The sequence below is a fragment of the Mya arenaria genome, chromosome 3 (assembly GCF_026914265.1).
Source record: "Mya arenaria isolate MELC-2E11 chromosome 3, ASM2691426v1".
In the NCBI taxonomy this organism is placed as follows: domain Eukaryota; kingdom Metazoa; phylum Mollusca; class Bivalvia; order Myida; family Myidae; genus Mya; species Mya arenaria.
In genome coordinates, this window is record NC_069124.1 from 67,369,858 (window position 1) to 67,384,644 (window position 14,787).

Here is a 14,787-nt window from a genome sequence, read left to right on the forward strand (position 1 = left end):
GACTCGCAGAAAAATTCTGAATAATTTAGAATGAATACTTTATAGTCTTTACGTTATTATTGCTTCAGATTAAACTCATCGACTTTCTTTAATACTTAGAAACTCAAATTCAAGGACGATAAGCATTTAAAAAAATGCCTTTGCTACCGAAATGTATGAAGCATCACAAAAGTTTAACAATCAATTTCGAAAAGGAAATCGGCGACATTCTACCAAACCATATCGGAGTTTTCCTGTTGTCGGTTTGTCCTTTGCAATTTTCTTGTTCGGGTGATAACTTGAAAACTACTAAATCGAATGTATTTAAAGTCTATGATAGATGATTATGAAAGGCATTGGAGTGTAAAAGGACCATTATTCTATATAAGCTAGTTATTTTTTAACAAAAAAAGCGACTAAATGTCATGACAGTTAAATCCAAGTTTTCGACCGTGCTGCAGTTGGCAGTATGCGAGAGCTGCAAGAGTTCTTAGTTACTGTGCTGAAGTCAGAAATGTGGTAGAGTTTTCTAATTGAGTTTGTTTTTGAATAATTTATTTACCTTAAATGTGGAGACAGCTAAAGGTTGATATAAATCTCTCCCGGTTCCGTTTCTTGTATAATAAATTGCCATTTTTTGAGAGGCAAATATCACCTTGGTAAAACCTGGTAGGGATCGAACACAGAGACGAAATTCTGGAATCTAGCCTGAAATTTCTATATTTATAAGCTGTACACATTTATAGGTTTACATTAAAGAAATACTACGTTGGAACCTTGATTTTTGGATTTGCCTCATTGCAAGTTCCGACGGCCTTTTACCACCGATAGGGAGTACCTGCATCAGTTTTAAGCATTCCCAATAGCAATGAAGACATTGAATGTAGATATGTTTGAAAAATAAAAAGCTTTTTGTAAGAATTTATGAGAAAGCAAACGAATATTGTTTGGCTAATACAAACACAAGTCAAACAACATTAGACATCTTCAAAAAATATGATAATCATTGTATACAATGGAAAGAAGTGCTTCAGAAAATTGTAACCAGATATCGCTTAAAGTCTGCAACATTCATCGAAGCTACACTTAAGGCTACAGTTAGTTATTAAGAAATCAAGATTGACTATTAAGAAATTCAGATAAACGACGAATACTTGTCAAATTAGTTCGATTTTGCCTTATGGATCAATCCGTGAGGAGAGGATCGCCGATGAGATAAAGTGACACAGTTAGAAACAGAGACTTTTTGGAATATACACAGTTCAATCCAATACATTCTGAGCTACATGTACTTACAACTTACACGGCTCATTTGGATGGTCATATATAAAGTCAGCAATTCGTAACTGAAATGTCACTAGTTGTGACTGCTTATTTCGTAGCAATTTATATCAAGCTAAAGATCTCTTGAAAAAAAAACTTTAATGCTTCCTCGGGGTTTTATATTGCGCTTATAAAGCAAAAACGTTTTTGTTTTTATTTCATGCCTTTAATTCATTTACAATTACATTAAATTGGTATTCAACGGAGAATGGAGCCAAAAGATCGTAAATGAAGGCATTGATAGTTCTTCCCAGATATAAAATTCTTCTGTTCTAAAGTTCTTGCGTGATCTAAAATACTTGTGAAACGTTGCAGTTATGTTTTTCAGAACTTATTTTACCGCTATTTCTAATGAAAAACAGAATACTATGGACTATTAGCCGATACTAAAAAACGAAACCAGTGTTCCAAAATATTGAATATTCACGAAATTATCATCGGCAAATCGCCTTTATTTAACAGATTGACGACAATGGCTTATCAAAGATCTTGCCGTATTGATCAATGGAGGACAGTCTTTTAGATATTGTTATTGCATAGTTAGAAACAGGGAAAGCACGCGATATACACCCCTCAGTTGCATCCCATACATTATGATCAACCTACAACGTACAAAGACCTATCAGGAGTGTTATATGTTCGTATATGACTTACTGAAATGTCACTTTTATGAATGCTTTTGTTCATATAAATTCACTTTATTAAGCAAAACCGGAATTATGTACCCTTTCTCTGAATTGTTTACCTTTACCAAACGATTTAAAAAAAAAAATCGCACTCGCTGATCTTTCTGTGCCATGGTTAATATCTTATGAGATAATTCCTATTGTGAGCTGAATATGGCGTTATAGTATACACTCAATTCATAAAATTATGTTCATCAAATTCAATAGTATAACTTCAAAAGGACCAATTCAGGAATTATATTGTTTCAATTAAAGGGCAGTAACTAGGAATAAACTGATTTAATCTAGACAACGCCTGTGTATGCACCTCGGCACTATGGATGTACACTATTCATGTTAGTTCACTAATTTATTTCTATTAATAGCTTCAAATAGACAAATTACGCTTTTTCATTAACAAAAGGACATTATCTTTTGTGTTTTGAACTAATTTTATACGAATCTTGTGCATAAACTTTAACTCTAAAGTTAAACACATTCGATAAAAGTTTTATTATTAACTGTACTAAAGATGCACAGTATCTAGACATCTCTTGATTGATATATTCCAGCTCTTTGCATTACTTAAAGGGCAATGACCATTATGCTACTGACCTGATTATCATTCTTGAGTCTGGACCACCACATTCTTATTCATGTCCCTCCACTGATATCTTCGTTTGAGGATAACAAACCAACTGACTAATTTGAATTATGTTGGGATTGTTCTTTACAACATTATATGCAGTATCGTTTGTGGAGGCCTGGTATACCGCATCACAAGAGCTTTATGGGGCAATGCTTTTCAGGATGTTTCGTTGAAGAGTTCGTAGAACAAAGTATTTATTAAAGAAACCGACCAGATTTGTGAAGAATATCTCATTCATCATTCGAAATTTACAAATAGTTTAGACCCTGTCAAGTTCGTAAATCCCATAAAACGCTGGGTATTGTCCCGCAGTCTTGACATCAAAATGAATGTAGCTGATTTCGATATTGGAAGATTTGTGCCTTTGTAACAGCTATTGTTTCTTTTTTTGTGGGTATTGAGCTTGTTGTACTAGCGTTTTTTGGCAAAGACAGTTTTTTTAATCATGACATGCTCTGCTTATCAAAAAAAAGTAACATGTTTCATACATCATGGCGCCAAAACAATCAGTATTATAGAAAAATCCTCGCGAAAAATGTTTAAGAAAGCCAGACTTCACTAGTATGCTAGAAATAAAATTATAAAAACAACAGCGATTTTTTGTTTAGAATTTAAAGATCCATAAGAGTCTATGTTATTGAACTTCGTTTTATGTTTTCTGGGATTCTTTACGCTGACATTCAGTTAATGAAGAATCCAGCTCTCCAATGAATAAGCATTATTTTTTCACTTGTATCGATGTAAAGTAATCCGGTATGTGTTTTATAGCCACGTTAATGGCCATTTTCTATCTTGGCAATAAAGCTCGGATTTCCCAATTGGTTAGAAATATACGTTCGTATAAATAGCATGCACAAACTATATCATTTGTAATGTTCGTTACGCTTTTTATCTAAATCTTCAGTAAAGGCATCCAATGATGAAAACGGTTATGCCACGCTGGTCATTGAGGGAATTACTCATCCAAAACTGTAACATCAGTGATCAAAAAAGAATGAAAAAGAAAAAAACAAAACACAATAAAACACGGATTGCTTCTCACTTCGAGCAGATGCAATTGTATTTCAATATAGAACTTTTCTGTCCCCCTCATTGAACGAACTGCTGTCTAGAATATAAAATACGAATGAGTCTATTTGAATGAAATTGTTTTTCGAGACGTTGAGACTTTAAATTTGTAAATGTTATTGAATCTACAAAATATTTATATTATGCAAAGGAAAGAGTGGGAATTTGTATTGAAGTAGCTGTTCCATTAAATACGTCTTGACAAAGGGTAATACAATTAGTTGGTTCTTTTGTTCTGGTTATGACTCGAATTTGAGATTGTTTTCTCGCAGGTTCAGCGTTAAATCTACGATATGTGCACATCTCAGAAATATCGCAGTTAATCCATTTTAAAAATACATATACATCTTGAGGGGGCGACCTTTATGAATAGCATTGTTCGTATTGAAAATGTTTATTTTAATATTCAATATTTCAGTTTCGTTCACCAATGTTATACGACGTTATAAATAACGGCTATTCTTTTATTACAGTCTTGTGACAGTATGTTGTCAATAACCGCTCTTTAGCAATAAAAACCCTGCTGCAAATAATTTTACTGATTTTTAATCGAGAAATATAACCTTTTCTTTATTAAATTCATTAAATTTGATATATGGAATACTAGCATTTTTGTCGTGTTAAATTTGCTCGCATGTCTTTCTTCGTTCATACTGCATCAACAGTCGTGAAATTGAGATCATTCGTTAAGTGGACTGTGTGAAAAAGCTGCAGATGTATCGAGTTAATGTAAAGGATCGCTAGAGCAAAACTTTTTGGCATTGTTTTCAAAGTATTGTATTGATGATTCTTGTTAGCTTACATACTATTCCTCTAGAAATAAACATACCCATAAGTATTCCTGCGATGTCAATCGATTTAAAAACTTTCTAAAAAACCTATCAGCACAATATTTTAGCAAAGAATAGTTCGTTTGATGCCAGTCTGCTTTTGAAGAATTATTAGATATAAAACAGTGTTACCATGTTGCACTGACACTAACTATGTTACGAACCAGTGATATATTGCTTTCGTCTGACACTGAATTCTTAAATCTACCCCTGAAATCTGATAAGGGGAATGATTGATCAAGTAAGAATGAAATCCTAAAATATCTAAGTTTCTGTTCTGAGTTTAGTTTGTTTGCCAGAAAGTATTGACTAATGCTGACAACTTTGTCTAATGCACAAGAATGTTTTATTCTAGCAAATCACATATCTAACACATTGACCTTTTATTGCCGTGAATGTCATAAAAGTGAATTATAACCCAACATCAATGCCTTGATAGATAAAGCCATTGCTATAAAAGAGGTTTAAACTTATCTTGAGTTTTAAAAAGTGATGGAAATGCTTCTGGGTTATTTTTTGCTAGCATTGATAAATGTTTGGACAATTACAAGGTTAAGCCCTAAAAACCGGTCCACCCTGCCCCGCATCTAGGGAACTCCTTGCACTAAGCCTTCCAGTGCAGTTAACACCGCATGTATTGATAACGATATAATATTTATGCTCCTGTGTTCCTGTGAATTAAAACAAAAGATATAGGTCATCGCTTTAAAAAGGCCAATCTAAAGCAAGCAGTTTGTGCGTATTTTTATTTGAAGTGGGCCGTGAGTTCATTCGAAATATTCTGACATTTGTTTTAACTATAGACTGTATATCAGCCATCGCTCATGTATCACAAGTTAAACAGCCTCATTTCAGTGGATGCTTTCGTTCCCTTTAAATCGTTTTATTTAGTTTTAAAGAACGTCTTACTCGTCAGGTTTAACAATCTTTGTACTAATCGAGTGGTATGTTTGTGTACACATTCCATATAATCTTAATGATTCAAAATAGTGTTTAAAATACACTGAAATTTAAGTTTGGGAACAAAAGGTTCTGGCTGCCGTGCCGGTCCTTATGTTGTAGCTTCGTTTGATTATTCATATTGTACTGATCACCAACAAATGAATAATATTTCTGCAGTATGGTCGTGTTCAGAGCTTGTAAGCGTGTTCAAAGATGGCAAAACATATTCTATATATATATATAGGTCTAAACGATTCAAAGAAAGTACATCTAGAACATAAAAACTAGCACCAGTAACAATACAAATTATTTGAATAGTTTAATTTGACACTATCTTTCTTCAGCCTCGTTTTAAAAGTTACTTTCTGAAACTAATGTCAAACGGAATCACTTCCATGATAATTCTATATTTTCGCGTAAGCTACTTCGAAGAATATCACATTGTTGGGCCATGTTTTTTTAAAACTTGTAATTCCTTTTGTGACGTTTAAAAATATTTTTTATATGAACACGTACAAATAAGATCACAACAATAAAGCATACATGCATGCAATATCTTATATGAATGCAGTTTAACATCAGTTTAAGGCCTTGGTCAGTTTGCAACTGGCTTGTACGCTCAACTTTACAGTCATCTCATTACGAATAATAAAAAAATAAAATTTAAGCTTGTTTGATCAAACCAATCGACCATCCTTTTACCGTGAATGTCCCTAAACTATAACTGTATTACTTGATAAATTACACTGTTCAGCAATTCTTCCATTTTTCAAAACATTATTTAGTCCAAAAGCACGGCTTGATTGAAATTTTAAAACATATTAGTTATAGCATGTACAAATGAAGCTTTAGATATGTGGAATGTCTTCCACGTGTACACCTCTTAAAATATGTATCTTTCTGCTTTCAGATACATCGCCATCATTCAGCCGATCAAGGCTCACATCCTGTGTAACAAGCGCCGCCTGGCGGTTGTCCTTGGCTGCGTGTGGCCACTTTCCTGGACGGCAGCCTTGCCAACGGCCCTCTTCAATTCACTGCACCACAGTGGACCAGATAGCATCCAGTTTTGCATGCTTCGATTTCCGGCCAACCACGATAAAACATTCCTGGTCTTCAAGTATACAGAGTCTGTCCTGTTTTATTACATCCCTATGTGTGTACAGATTGTCCTTTACACGATCATATCAAAGCACCTATTCACTGGTACGGACAGATTGTACCGGCGGGTGCATGTGCGAGATATGCATGGTATGTCAGTTGAACGAGTCTCAGACGCCCTAAACGCAAGGCGCGGTGTTGTTAAAATGCTGATTCTAAGTGTATTTGTATACTTTGTTAGCTATTCTCCTCACCAAATTCTCCTCATATACAACACGGTGTCTCCTACATCGTTCCATGAAAACTGGTCTAGCCTTGTTTTTACAATGATCATTGCATATGTAAACTCGGCAGCCAATCCTGTCCTCTACAGCATATTTAGCCAGAACTTTCGACAGTGTTACCGCCAGTTTATCCTGCGGTTGGTGGGCGTCAGGACTGCGGAGCGGAAGATCCCGAATCATCCGCCATCGCAGCACACCACCCATGGATCACCCAGGATCTGGCGACATATGAGCTCCATTACTGCGTCAACAAATGTGTAAGCTATGAATGGGCATTTACATACGGACTGTAACCTTGCAGTCGCTAAAACATGCCAATGAACACAATATATTCGTAGTTGTTTTCATGATGGAAAAAGATCCGAAACTATATTTGTATCAATTCGACGCCATCAGCTGTGAAGTAATTAAACAAATGAATGGACTTTTTTAAATTTTAGGAAATAACACCTTTCATGAAAGTCACTGTCAATGGTTATGAAATACGAGCGCAGCTTTTTGTTTACTGAACAATGGATATTTATAGTCAAGAGAAGGTCCCGTGTCATAACTTACACAGTATAGATTGTATTTTTGACTAACCGAATGAGATTCATTGTGTTGAAACTTTATGGTATCACATGGCATACGTGTTTAGTTTACGTTAAGTGTGCGACAAGCAGGAATTGGTCTTTTACGATTATATATAGTTTAGTTTGCTATATAGATGTTAGTTTTTGGCATCAAAGCGAATATATTACTTACTACTCAAATATATAAATTATCTAAAAAGGACCCATGACCTGACAGACACTTTACTCTATAGGCACCATTGTTTATTTAGGAAAAAAGAATGTCACGCCACATTTAATATAATATATATCACTGATTATAGCGGTTCAAATATCTAACCTAATAATGGGATTGTATCTTTTATGACATAAACTATTTTATTGCAAAACTACCAGTGTGGCTGAAAGTCGGTCACTTAGGGCATGAAATACAAAGAGGATTAATCGTTGCATTATGTGCGAGAGTGTTTTCTTTGTTTTCATCTATACATTAACTGTCGTATTTGAACAGTAACAAGTCGACAATGTCTAACTAAAAAGTACTATAATTATCGTGGATATACAATGCAACGCTTTTCACTTAAACGTACACAACTCAGGATTGAAATTATCCATTCTCGATTAAGCGCTCGTGTATAATCTCAATATCTCGGATTATGGATATGGCTACTATTACTTAATGGGAGCTTTCTTAGCGAACGAAGGCCTATGAAACTTGTACTTCCCTCAGAGTAACATTTATGAAGTTTTATAAAGATTTATTTTATTCATATATTTTTTTCTGTGTTAAATTTTTGACAGTTTATTGTAATATATCATTATAATTTTAAATAAAGGGTACACACGAAAGTTCTTCGTTGATACAATAGAAGATACGGAGAAACCACGTAGCCAAACTGATAACGACGTCTGACAGACACTCCACTGGATACTCGACACAACGCCACAATAAAACAATTCAAGTCGATGCGTTCTATCTTCTTGGCTTTATATTTCTTTCATACATTTTAAAGATGTGTTTTCGATTCATTCGGAATATTTTCATACTTAATGCAGTCTCTAGGTAACGGTCAAATGAAACATTGATACCATACACAGTTAAATTTGCTTAAATACTATTGTTCACTTATATCAGTTTTCGCGATAAATAGCATACGTTTTTCCCACCACATTCAAGTCAATGCACTCCCAATACAAGCGCTGATCTTAATTTAGCTTTCCAAGTTTTAGTTCTATAAATGATTTACTGTATTTGTATTTTTCGCTCTTCTGTACTTCTAATAAAAAGAAGTCATTATATGGTTTGAGCCTCTGTGTCCTTGCCTGCTTCGTCGTAAACACTACCAGTTTATCATATTTGAATGAAACTTGGTTTATATGTGGTCAGGGTGTATATGCACAAGATTAGGAAGATCATGATAACTCTGGCTTTACAATTGTCGAGTTATTGTACCGAAAAAGGACGAGCGTTGGCGATCGCTCTATGGCACCTTTTTATCAATATAATCCCAAAATACAAACTAAATTTAGCATTTGAGATGCAAATTTACCAATTTAATACCTAATGTGCAAACGTAGGGTGAATGCACTCACATGTCAAAATAATCGCATTAATATGAGGATTTCAGCTCTTCAAATTTACCTGGACATGTTCAATAATGAACCTGATTCAAAAATTTAATAACATGTATTTTGCAATAAAGGCAACTTTTGCTCCAAATTAAAAGATTAATGCGTTCACGTCAATGACCTAACCTTTGTTAATCTAGGAATGTAGGCGACTTGTCCGTTAAAATGATCTGACTTTATGATTTAAAAACAATGGCGTCTTTTTACTTCTCATCTTGGTACCCGACAGTTTTTGACTTACATCCACATCAAAACGTTCAAGCTTAGTTGGTAAACTAAAATTTCATTTAGATAAATGGAACTTATTCACAAATTATCCTTGGTTTTAGCAGGCTATATTGGTGTATAAAATTGATTTTGGTCAACAACCAGTTCAGTATGAAGTGCGTAGGGAAATCCCATTCCATGGGTAACAATGGTAATGTGTAAACAATGAAGTTAATGATCTGGTCGGCTAAGGTGCTGTAATTCAATCTTAACATGAACCAGGGGACTTTATTTCCTCCATTGTTATTCTTCCAAAGCCTAATGGTAAATACAGGCCATTTATAAAGTTTCTTTTTGAACTTTGTTCTTTACAACCAGTTTAAAGAGGAAAATATCTGTTACGATAACTCTAATATTTTGATGCAAACACCCGAATCTTTGGGGTTTGCGATCACTCAGGAAAAGTCAATTTGTGGCCTAATGGGCTCAAATGACTTTGACAATTCAGTATATGAGAGTAGTAGGTAAGAATAGAATCGGTTGTATAAAAATGTGTTGGTACAAAATGATGGATTGATTAAACCAATATAATGGCAGTGCAAATAAAGCATTAAACTCATGCACCTCTCAGTGGTAATATAGCGTGTATATATATGGCTATGGAAGCGAGTAATTTAATAAGTTATTTGAAATTGTTGCGAATATACTTTGTTACATACTTTATATCATAAATGTGAAAACACAAACATAGAGATTCATTCAGGAACCACATCTGTTGTGTGCTATATTAATGATTATGAGGATATGCATTCATTAGCAATGGATATTCTAGCATATAAAATCTGGCATTGGGTAATATCAAGAAACATTCATTTGTCATTTGTTCAAATACCTTGTTTCACTAATACAGCTGATAATGTTTCATGGTCTTTTTCTGAACATTCAGCTTGGCTGTTTTAACAGGAAGTATTTGAATATTAGGAATATGTCACGAATTGTTTGTTCAAATATAAATTCATTTGCATACAGGTTAAATAAAACGAATGCCAAGATTTGAAACATGGTTTCCAGAACCTGTTTCAGCTATATTTATGCTTTTAAAATGTCTCGGACAGGAATGCACCCATACATATTTCCTCCATTTTATTTAATTGGGAAGGTCACTAGTTATATTATTTAAGATAAAGTGGAAAAAAGCCATTTGGGTCTTTCCTTTCTGGACCTCGCAGCCATGGTTACCAGTGTTTTTTTTATAATATATGTTCTCTTCCTATTAGATTCCATTGTCACAAAGACCTGCTGACTTTGCCTGATAAAGGTCTACCCCATCCTCTAAGCAAGAGGTTGAACGTGTTCGCAACGATGTTAGCAGCAAATCGCTGCAAAATCGAGGCTTTTCATCTAACCTTCCGGAGTTCATCGTCTAATCTTGGGCAGCGGGGACGAGGTAGAAATACCAGCATGCATAAAAATCTGGTACACTTGAAAATGTCTTAGACATAGTGATCCCAATAAAACAACTGTAACGGTTATAATTCAATATTGTTTTCTATTTGTGTCAAACACTGTTTTTCTGTTATTAACAGTCATAAAGCTACGCTATTACAAACATTTCCTCTTTAGGGTAATAACTGGTGCAAATTGTCACTTAATTTCCCGTTTTATAAAATTGCAAAGCCAAAAATTATTTTGACTTGGGCTTTACTCCAATATTGCTCTTTATGCTGCACTAAAGCTTGGATGAGGGGGCATTTAAATGCATTTTAAGTGTATTACAAAATTTAGGATGACACCGGTTTTAGTGAACTCTAGATATGATATTTTTTTCTCCTTATTTATTGTTTTGTTTTTCGCATGTTGTTAATCGGGTCACATTTGAAATAATACATTCTAGGCAGTGTGCTTATATAATGAATAATGGTTCTAATTGTCCAATGTTTTTTTTTCAGTACGTACATTCATGTGAACGGATTGAAAAGCGTTTATACTTGACGCAGCCTCCAAAGTTCATCTTTGAGACCGACCGGATTCAGCTAGTTTATTCGTTTTCTTATATCCGTTTGCCTGTTTCCAATCCAGACATTTAATTGTCAATATTGGGCCTTGTCTCAGCAAATAGATTAACGCCAAATCTAAAAACCAGATTAATTTCTGTTGTTGCAAAGCGCTTTTCCACTTCTTGTTGTTCAAGAAACAATTTAAATGAAAAGATTTATATGTCTGAGCCAACAACTATCAGTTGTTGTCTCGATAAATTTCATCAGGATTAATTGTACGATATATACAACTTAAATAGCAGAATCTTTAAAGTCTATAAAGGAAACAACGAGGGAATAATAAGGATCCAAATCTTCGAGACATTGTTTGTAAGGCATAGTGCTTTTCCAATAGTGGAAAATATCTTATCTTTCTGAAATCGTTGTCTCTCTAATTAAGAAAATATAAACATATCTCATATGAATCATGTTTAAAAAGAAAGTGGAGGTCATTCTTGAACAATAATCTTTATCGGTGAGAGGTGGACATCCTCCAATAACCTTTTGCTAATGAAATGTATTGGCTACCATACTTGATGTGTTTGCATACGTGTAGCACTTTGAAGTGTAAAAATATGATCGCCATATTCGTTAATTAGTACATAAAAAAGAAACAGCAAAAGCTAACATGTCATATTTTTATTTTCATACATCTTAACAATGTAAATTATCCATAAACATCATAAACTACAATAGTCATTGTGGATAAACAATTTTATATGATATATCACCAAAACACGAAAAATCCCAGCGACCAATTGGTAAGTGCAAGAAAGCAAACAAAGGTTATTTGAATTGCTATGGAACTTTTGTTTTAATAATTGTCAAACATGTTTGTATGTTTACCCGGGAATACAATTAATAAACACACTAGCCAGGGTGAACGGACTAACTTCACATGCATAGTTACCTTTTTATACGTACATACTGCAATATAAATGTATCTACCAAGTTTCATGAGAATACAAGTATATATTATGGTTTTTCTTTGTCATCGTTTTGGTATGACTGTCACTAGCGACATCAAAGTGTACGTTGACTTCTTTTTATTTGAAACAAAACAACAACAACACACTAACAATCTAACAATGGCAAGATGATTAATACTATAACCATTTCTAAATAAGTGAGCAAAATGTGTTTAGACTAAGACGTTTTACATTGGAGTCTTTCTTCAAGAACAGACAGGCTGACAAAAAAGACACTGCAATTTATGAAAGTCAATATCTTTGACTTATACTCTCATAAAACAAATCTTGAAAATAAATATATTTTCAGCAGAAGAATTATTGTGATTAAGAAATAAAAATGATCTAAAATATTACTCACCCAAATCGACTGCGTTTCTATTTGATATTCAACCTATTTTCCCCCAAAAGCATTCATTTTATTGTATTACTTATTGCAGTGGATAAACATTACATGAGAAACCTAGTTTTTGAGTTGAAATAAACAGCAGATTAGCATGTAGGTCTTACATTTCAAATTAAAAGTTTAAATGACATAAAAGTGAGATATAATACTTGCACTTAAACTAGATTAGAGTATTAATAATAATAAAAAATACAAGTCTCTGATCAAAATTGTATATATTCGGAATATTGACATAACACTGTTTGAAAGAAAAGGGATAATAAATTGAATACATTCTAGGCAAAACACCCCAACTTATTTACAGCACATTAAAGACGTAGTGAAGGGTAAAATATATAGACAAACAACTTTAATTATACTACGGGAAATGATATAGTTTGAAGGCTGTTTCGCCTTGCCATAATGAATATTTATTATGAAGATAAATACGTTTTGTATCTTATTTAAGGGGACAGAATGGCCTTTGTTCAAAATTATTATTTGTCAAATATTATACAGCAGGATAAAGAGAGTTAAATTAATATGTAAAAAATGACTGCGGTATTCTGCTATAAACTTGTTTATCCTTCCATGAATAAATTTGACCTTCAAGAGACAGATGTACAGATTATAATCTCTAAAATCTGATCTAAGATTTGTTCCTTAAACATTCTAGAGAAAGCTTGAATCAAACTTTCAAAAGGTTTTATACAAATAAGGTATGTTAAGCCGTTTATTTTCAAATCCAAATAATTCATATTTGAGCATGAGTCCAGGTATCAAAGAACCATGTCCATTTGCCTATGATTTAGTCAATAGATAAATGAATTGAAGCACTTTTACAAAACTTAGTTGTTTCCATAAATTTGTTTTCAAATTCAAAAGGAAAGTGGTTCTTTAACGTCCATTATACCTAGGTTTTATCACAACTCGACAGCGCCATCACTAGAGCAACAGCGCCACAACTGTTATAATGATACGCAATTTTCCTTTTTAAGAAGTGCTTATACGTTTGTATGTGTTCCAGCGTAAGTACTATACATGAAAGTTATATTTGCATGTGCCAGTGTGTGTAAGCAACGAGGTGTACTTGCTAGCAGATCTCAATATATGCAAAACAAGTTCGACCTCCTGGCACCACAGTTTGCACACCATTGAAACGCATTGAAAGTGTTCTAACACGGTACCACATTCTATGATTTTCCAAATATGTCCAATTAATAAAATAAAATACCAGTAATCCGACACGGTCGTCGGTGTGCGGGGGTGTATGGTGGGGGTGTAGAGTGGGGTTGTATAGTGGGGTGTATGGTGGGGGTGAATAGAAATAAATTGAAATTATCTCCGTGAAATGTTTTCGTTATTTTGCTATACATATTTAGTAAGTGACCTTAAGTCAGTATATAAATGGAAAACAACGTGAGGGAATGGGATAAAACACGCCTTTCCCATCTGTGGTACTCTTTGATATAAAGTTATACAGGAAACATAAGATCGATGTTTTATTGTTTAGAACCTAAACTGTCTTTTGAGGAAATTCCACATGTGTTTTCATTGAGTGTTTGTATATAACGTCCTCCCCTGATATAAGGACATGTAAAACAAGAAAATTTGAAAATAGCGTTGTGTTATGTATGTAGGTCATCTCTGTTCTCTTTTATCGTATATAACATCTAGTTAGTTATTTCAAGCCAAGCTCAGTATAGTTATGGTACTGAAATTACTGTTTATTTTACTTCCGGTATAACTCGTTAGTTTGAGCTAAATGCATCATAAACTGTAATGGCTCGTTTAAGCTAATGCATATTTACATACGTTTGTGCCTTTATACAATACTTATTCATCACTTGACGTTTCGTTGCGGATTAAAGCTTCATTAGGATCTGAATCAAGGACATTCTGAACTCTTACGCTGATATTTTCGTACTGTTAATATTGGATTTCTTATTTTTGTGACACACTCTTAATTAGGTAGGAATATTGGAGTAAATTGGTGATTTTTTTTATAAAGAATTATAATTGCATGGCATAGAAAAAAACAAAGTTGATAAAATCCGCTTATATTTCTCTAAAATGTATGCTAAAAGTACACAATGGATTTGTTTAACAGATTTTTTGCCCTTATTTCACGATCAATCTTAAGTATTTTATAATAGTCGAAACACTTGAT

The 14,787-nt window shown here is 33.7% G+C and overlaps 1 protein-coding gene across 1 annotated transcript in view; it reads left to right on the top strand.

Annotated features, from left to right (window-relative positions):
- Positions 1-7,102, top strand: part of LOC128226855 (neuropeptide receptor 15-like) — a 29,378-nt gene extending 22,276 nt beyond the window's left edge. Inside the window, exon 2 of the mRNA XM_052936937.1 lies at positions 6,367-7,102. Within this exon, the coding sequence (XP_052792897.1) occupies positions 6,367-7,102 (736 nt within the window). The remainder of the gene's footprint in view (positions 1-6,366) is intronic.
- The last annotated feature ends 7,685 nt before the right edge of the window (positions 7,103-14,787 follow it).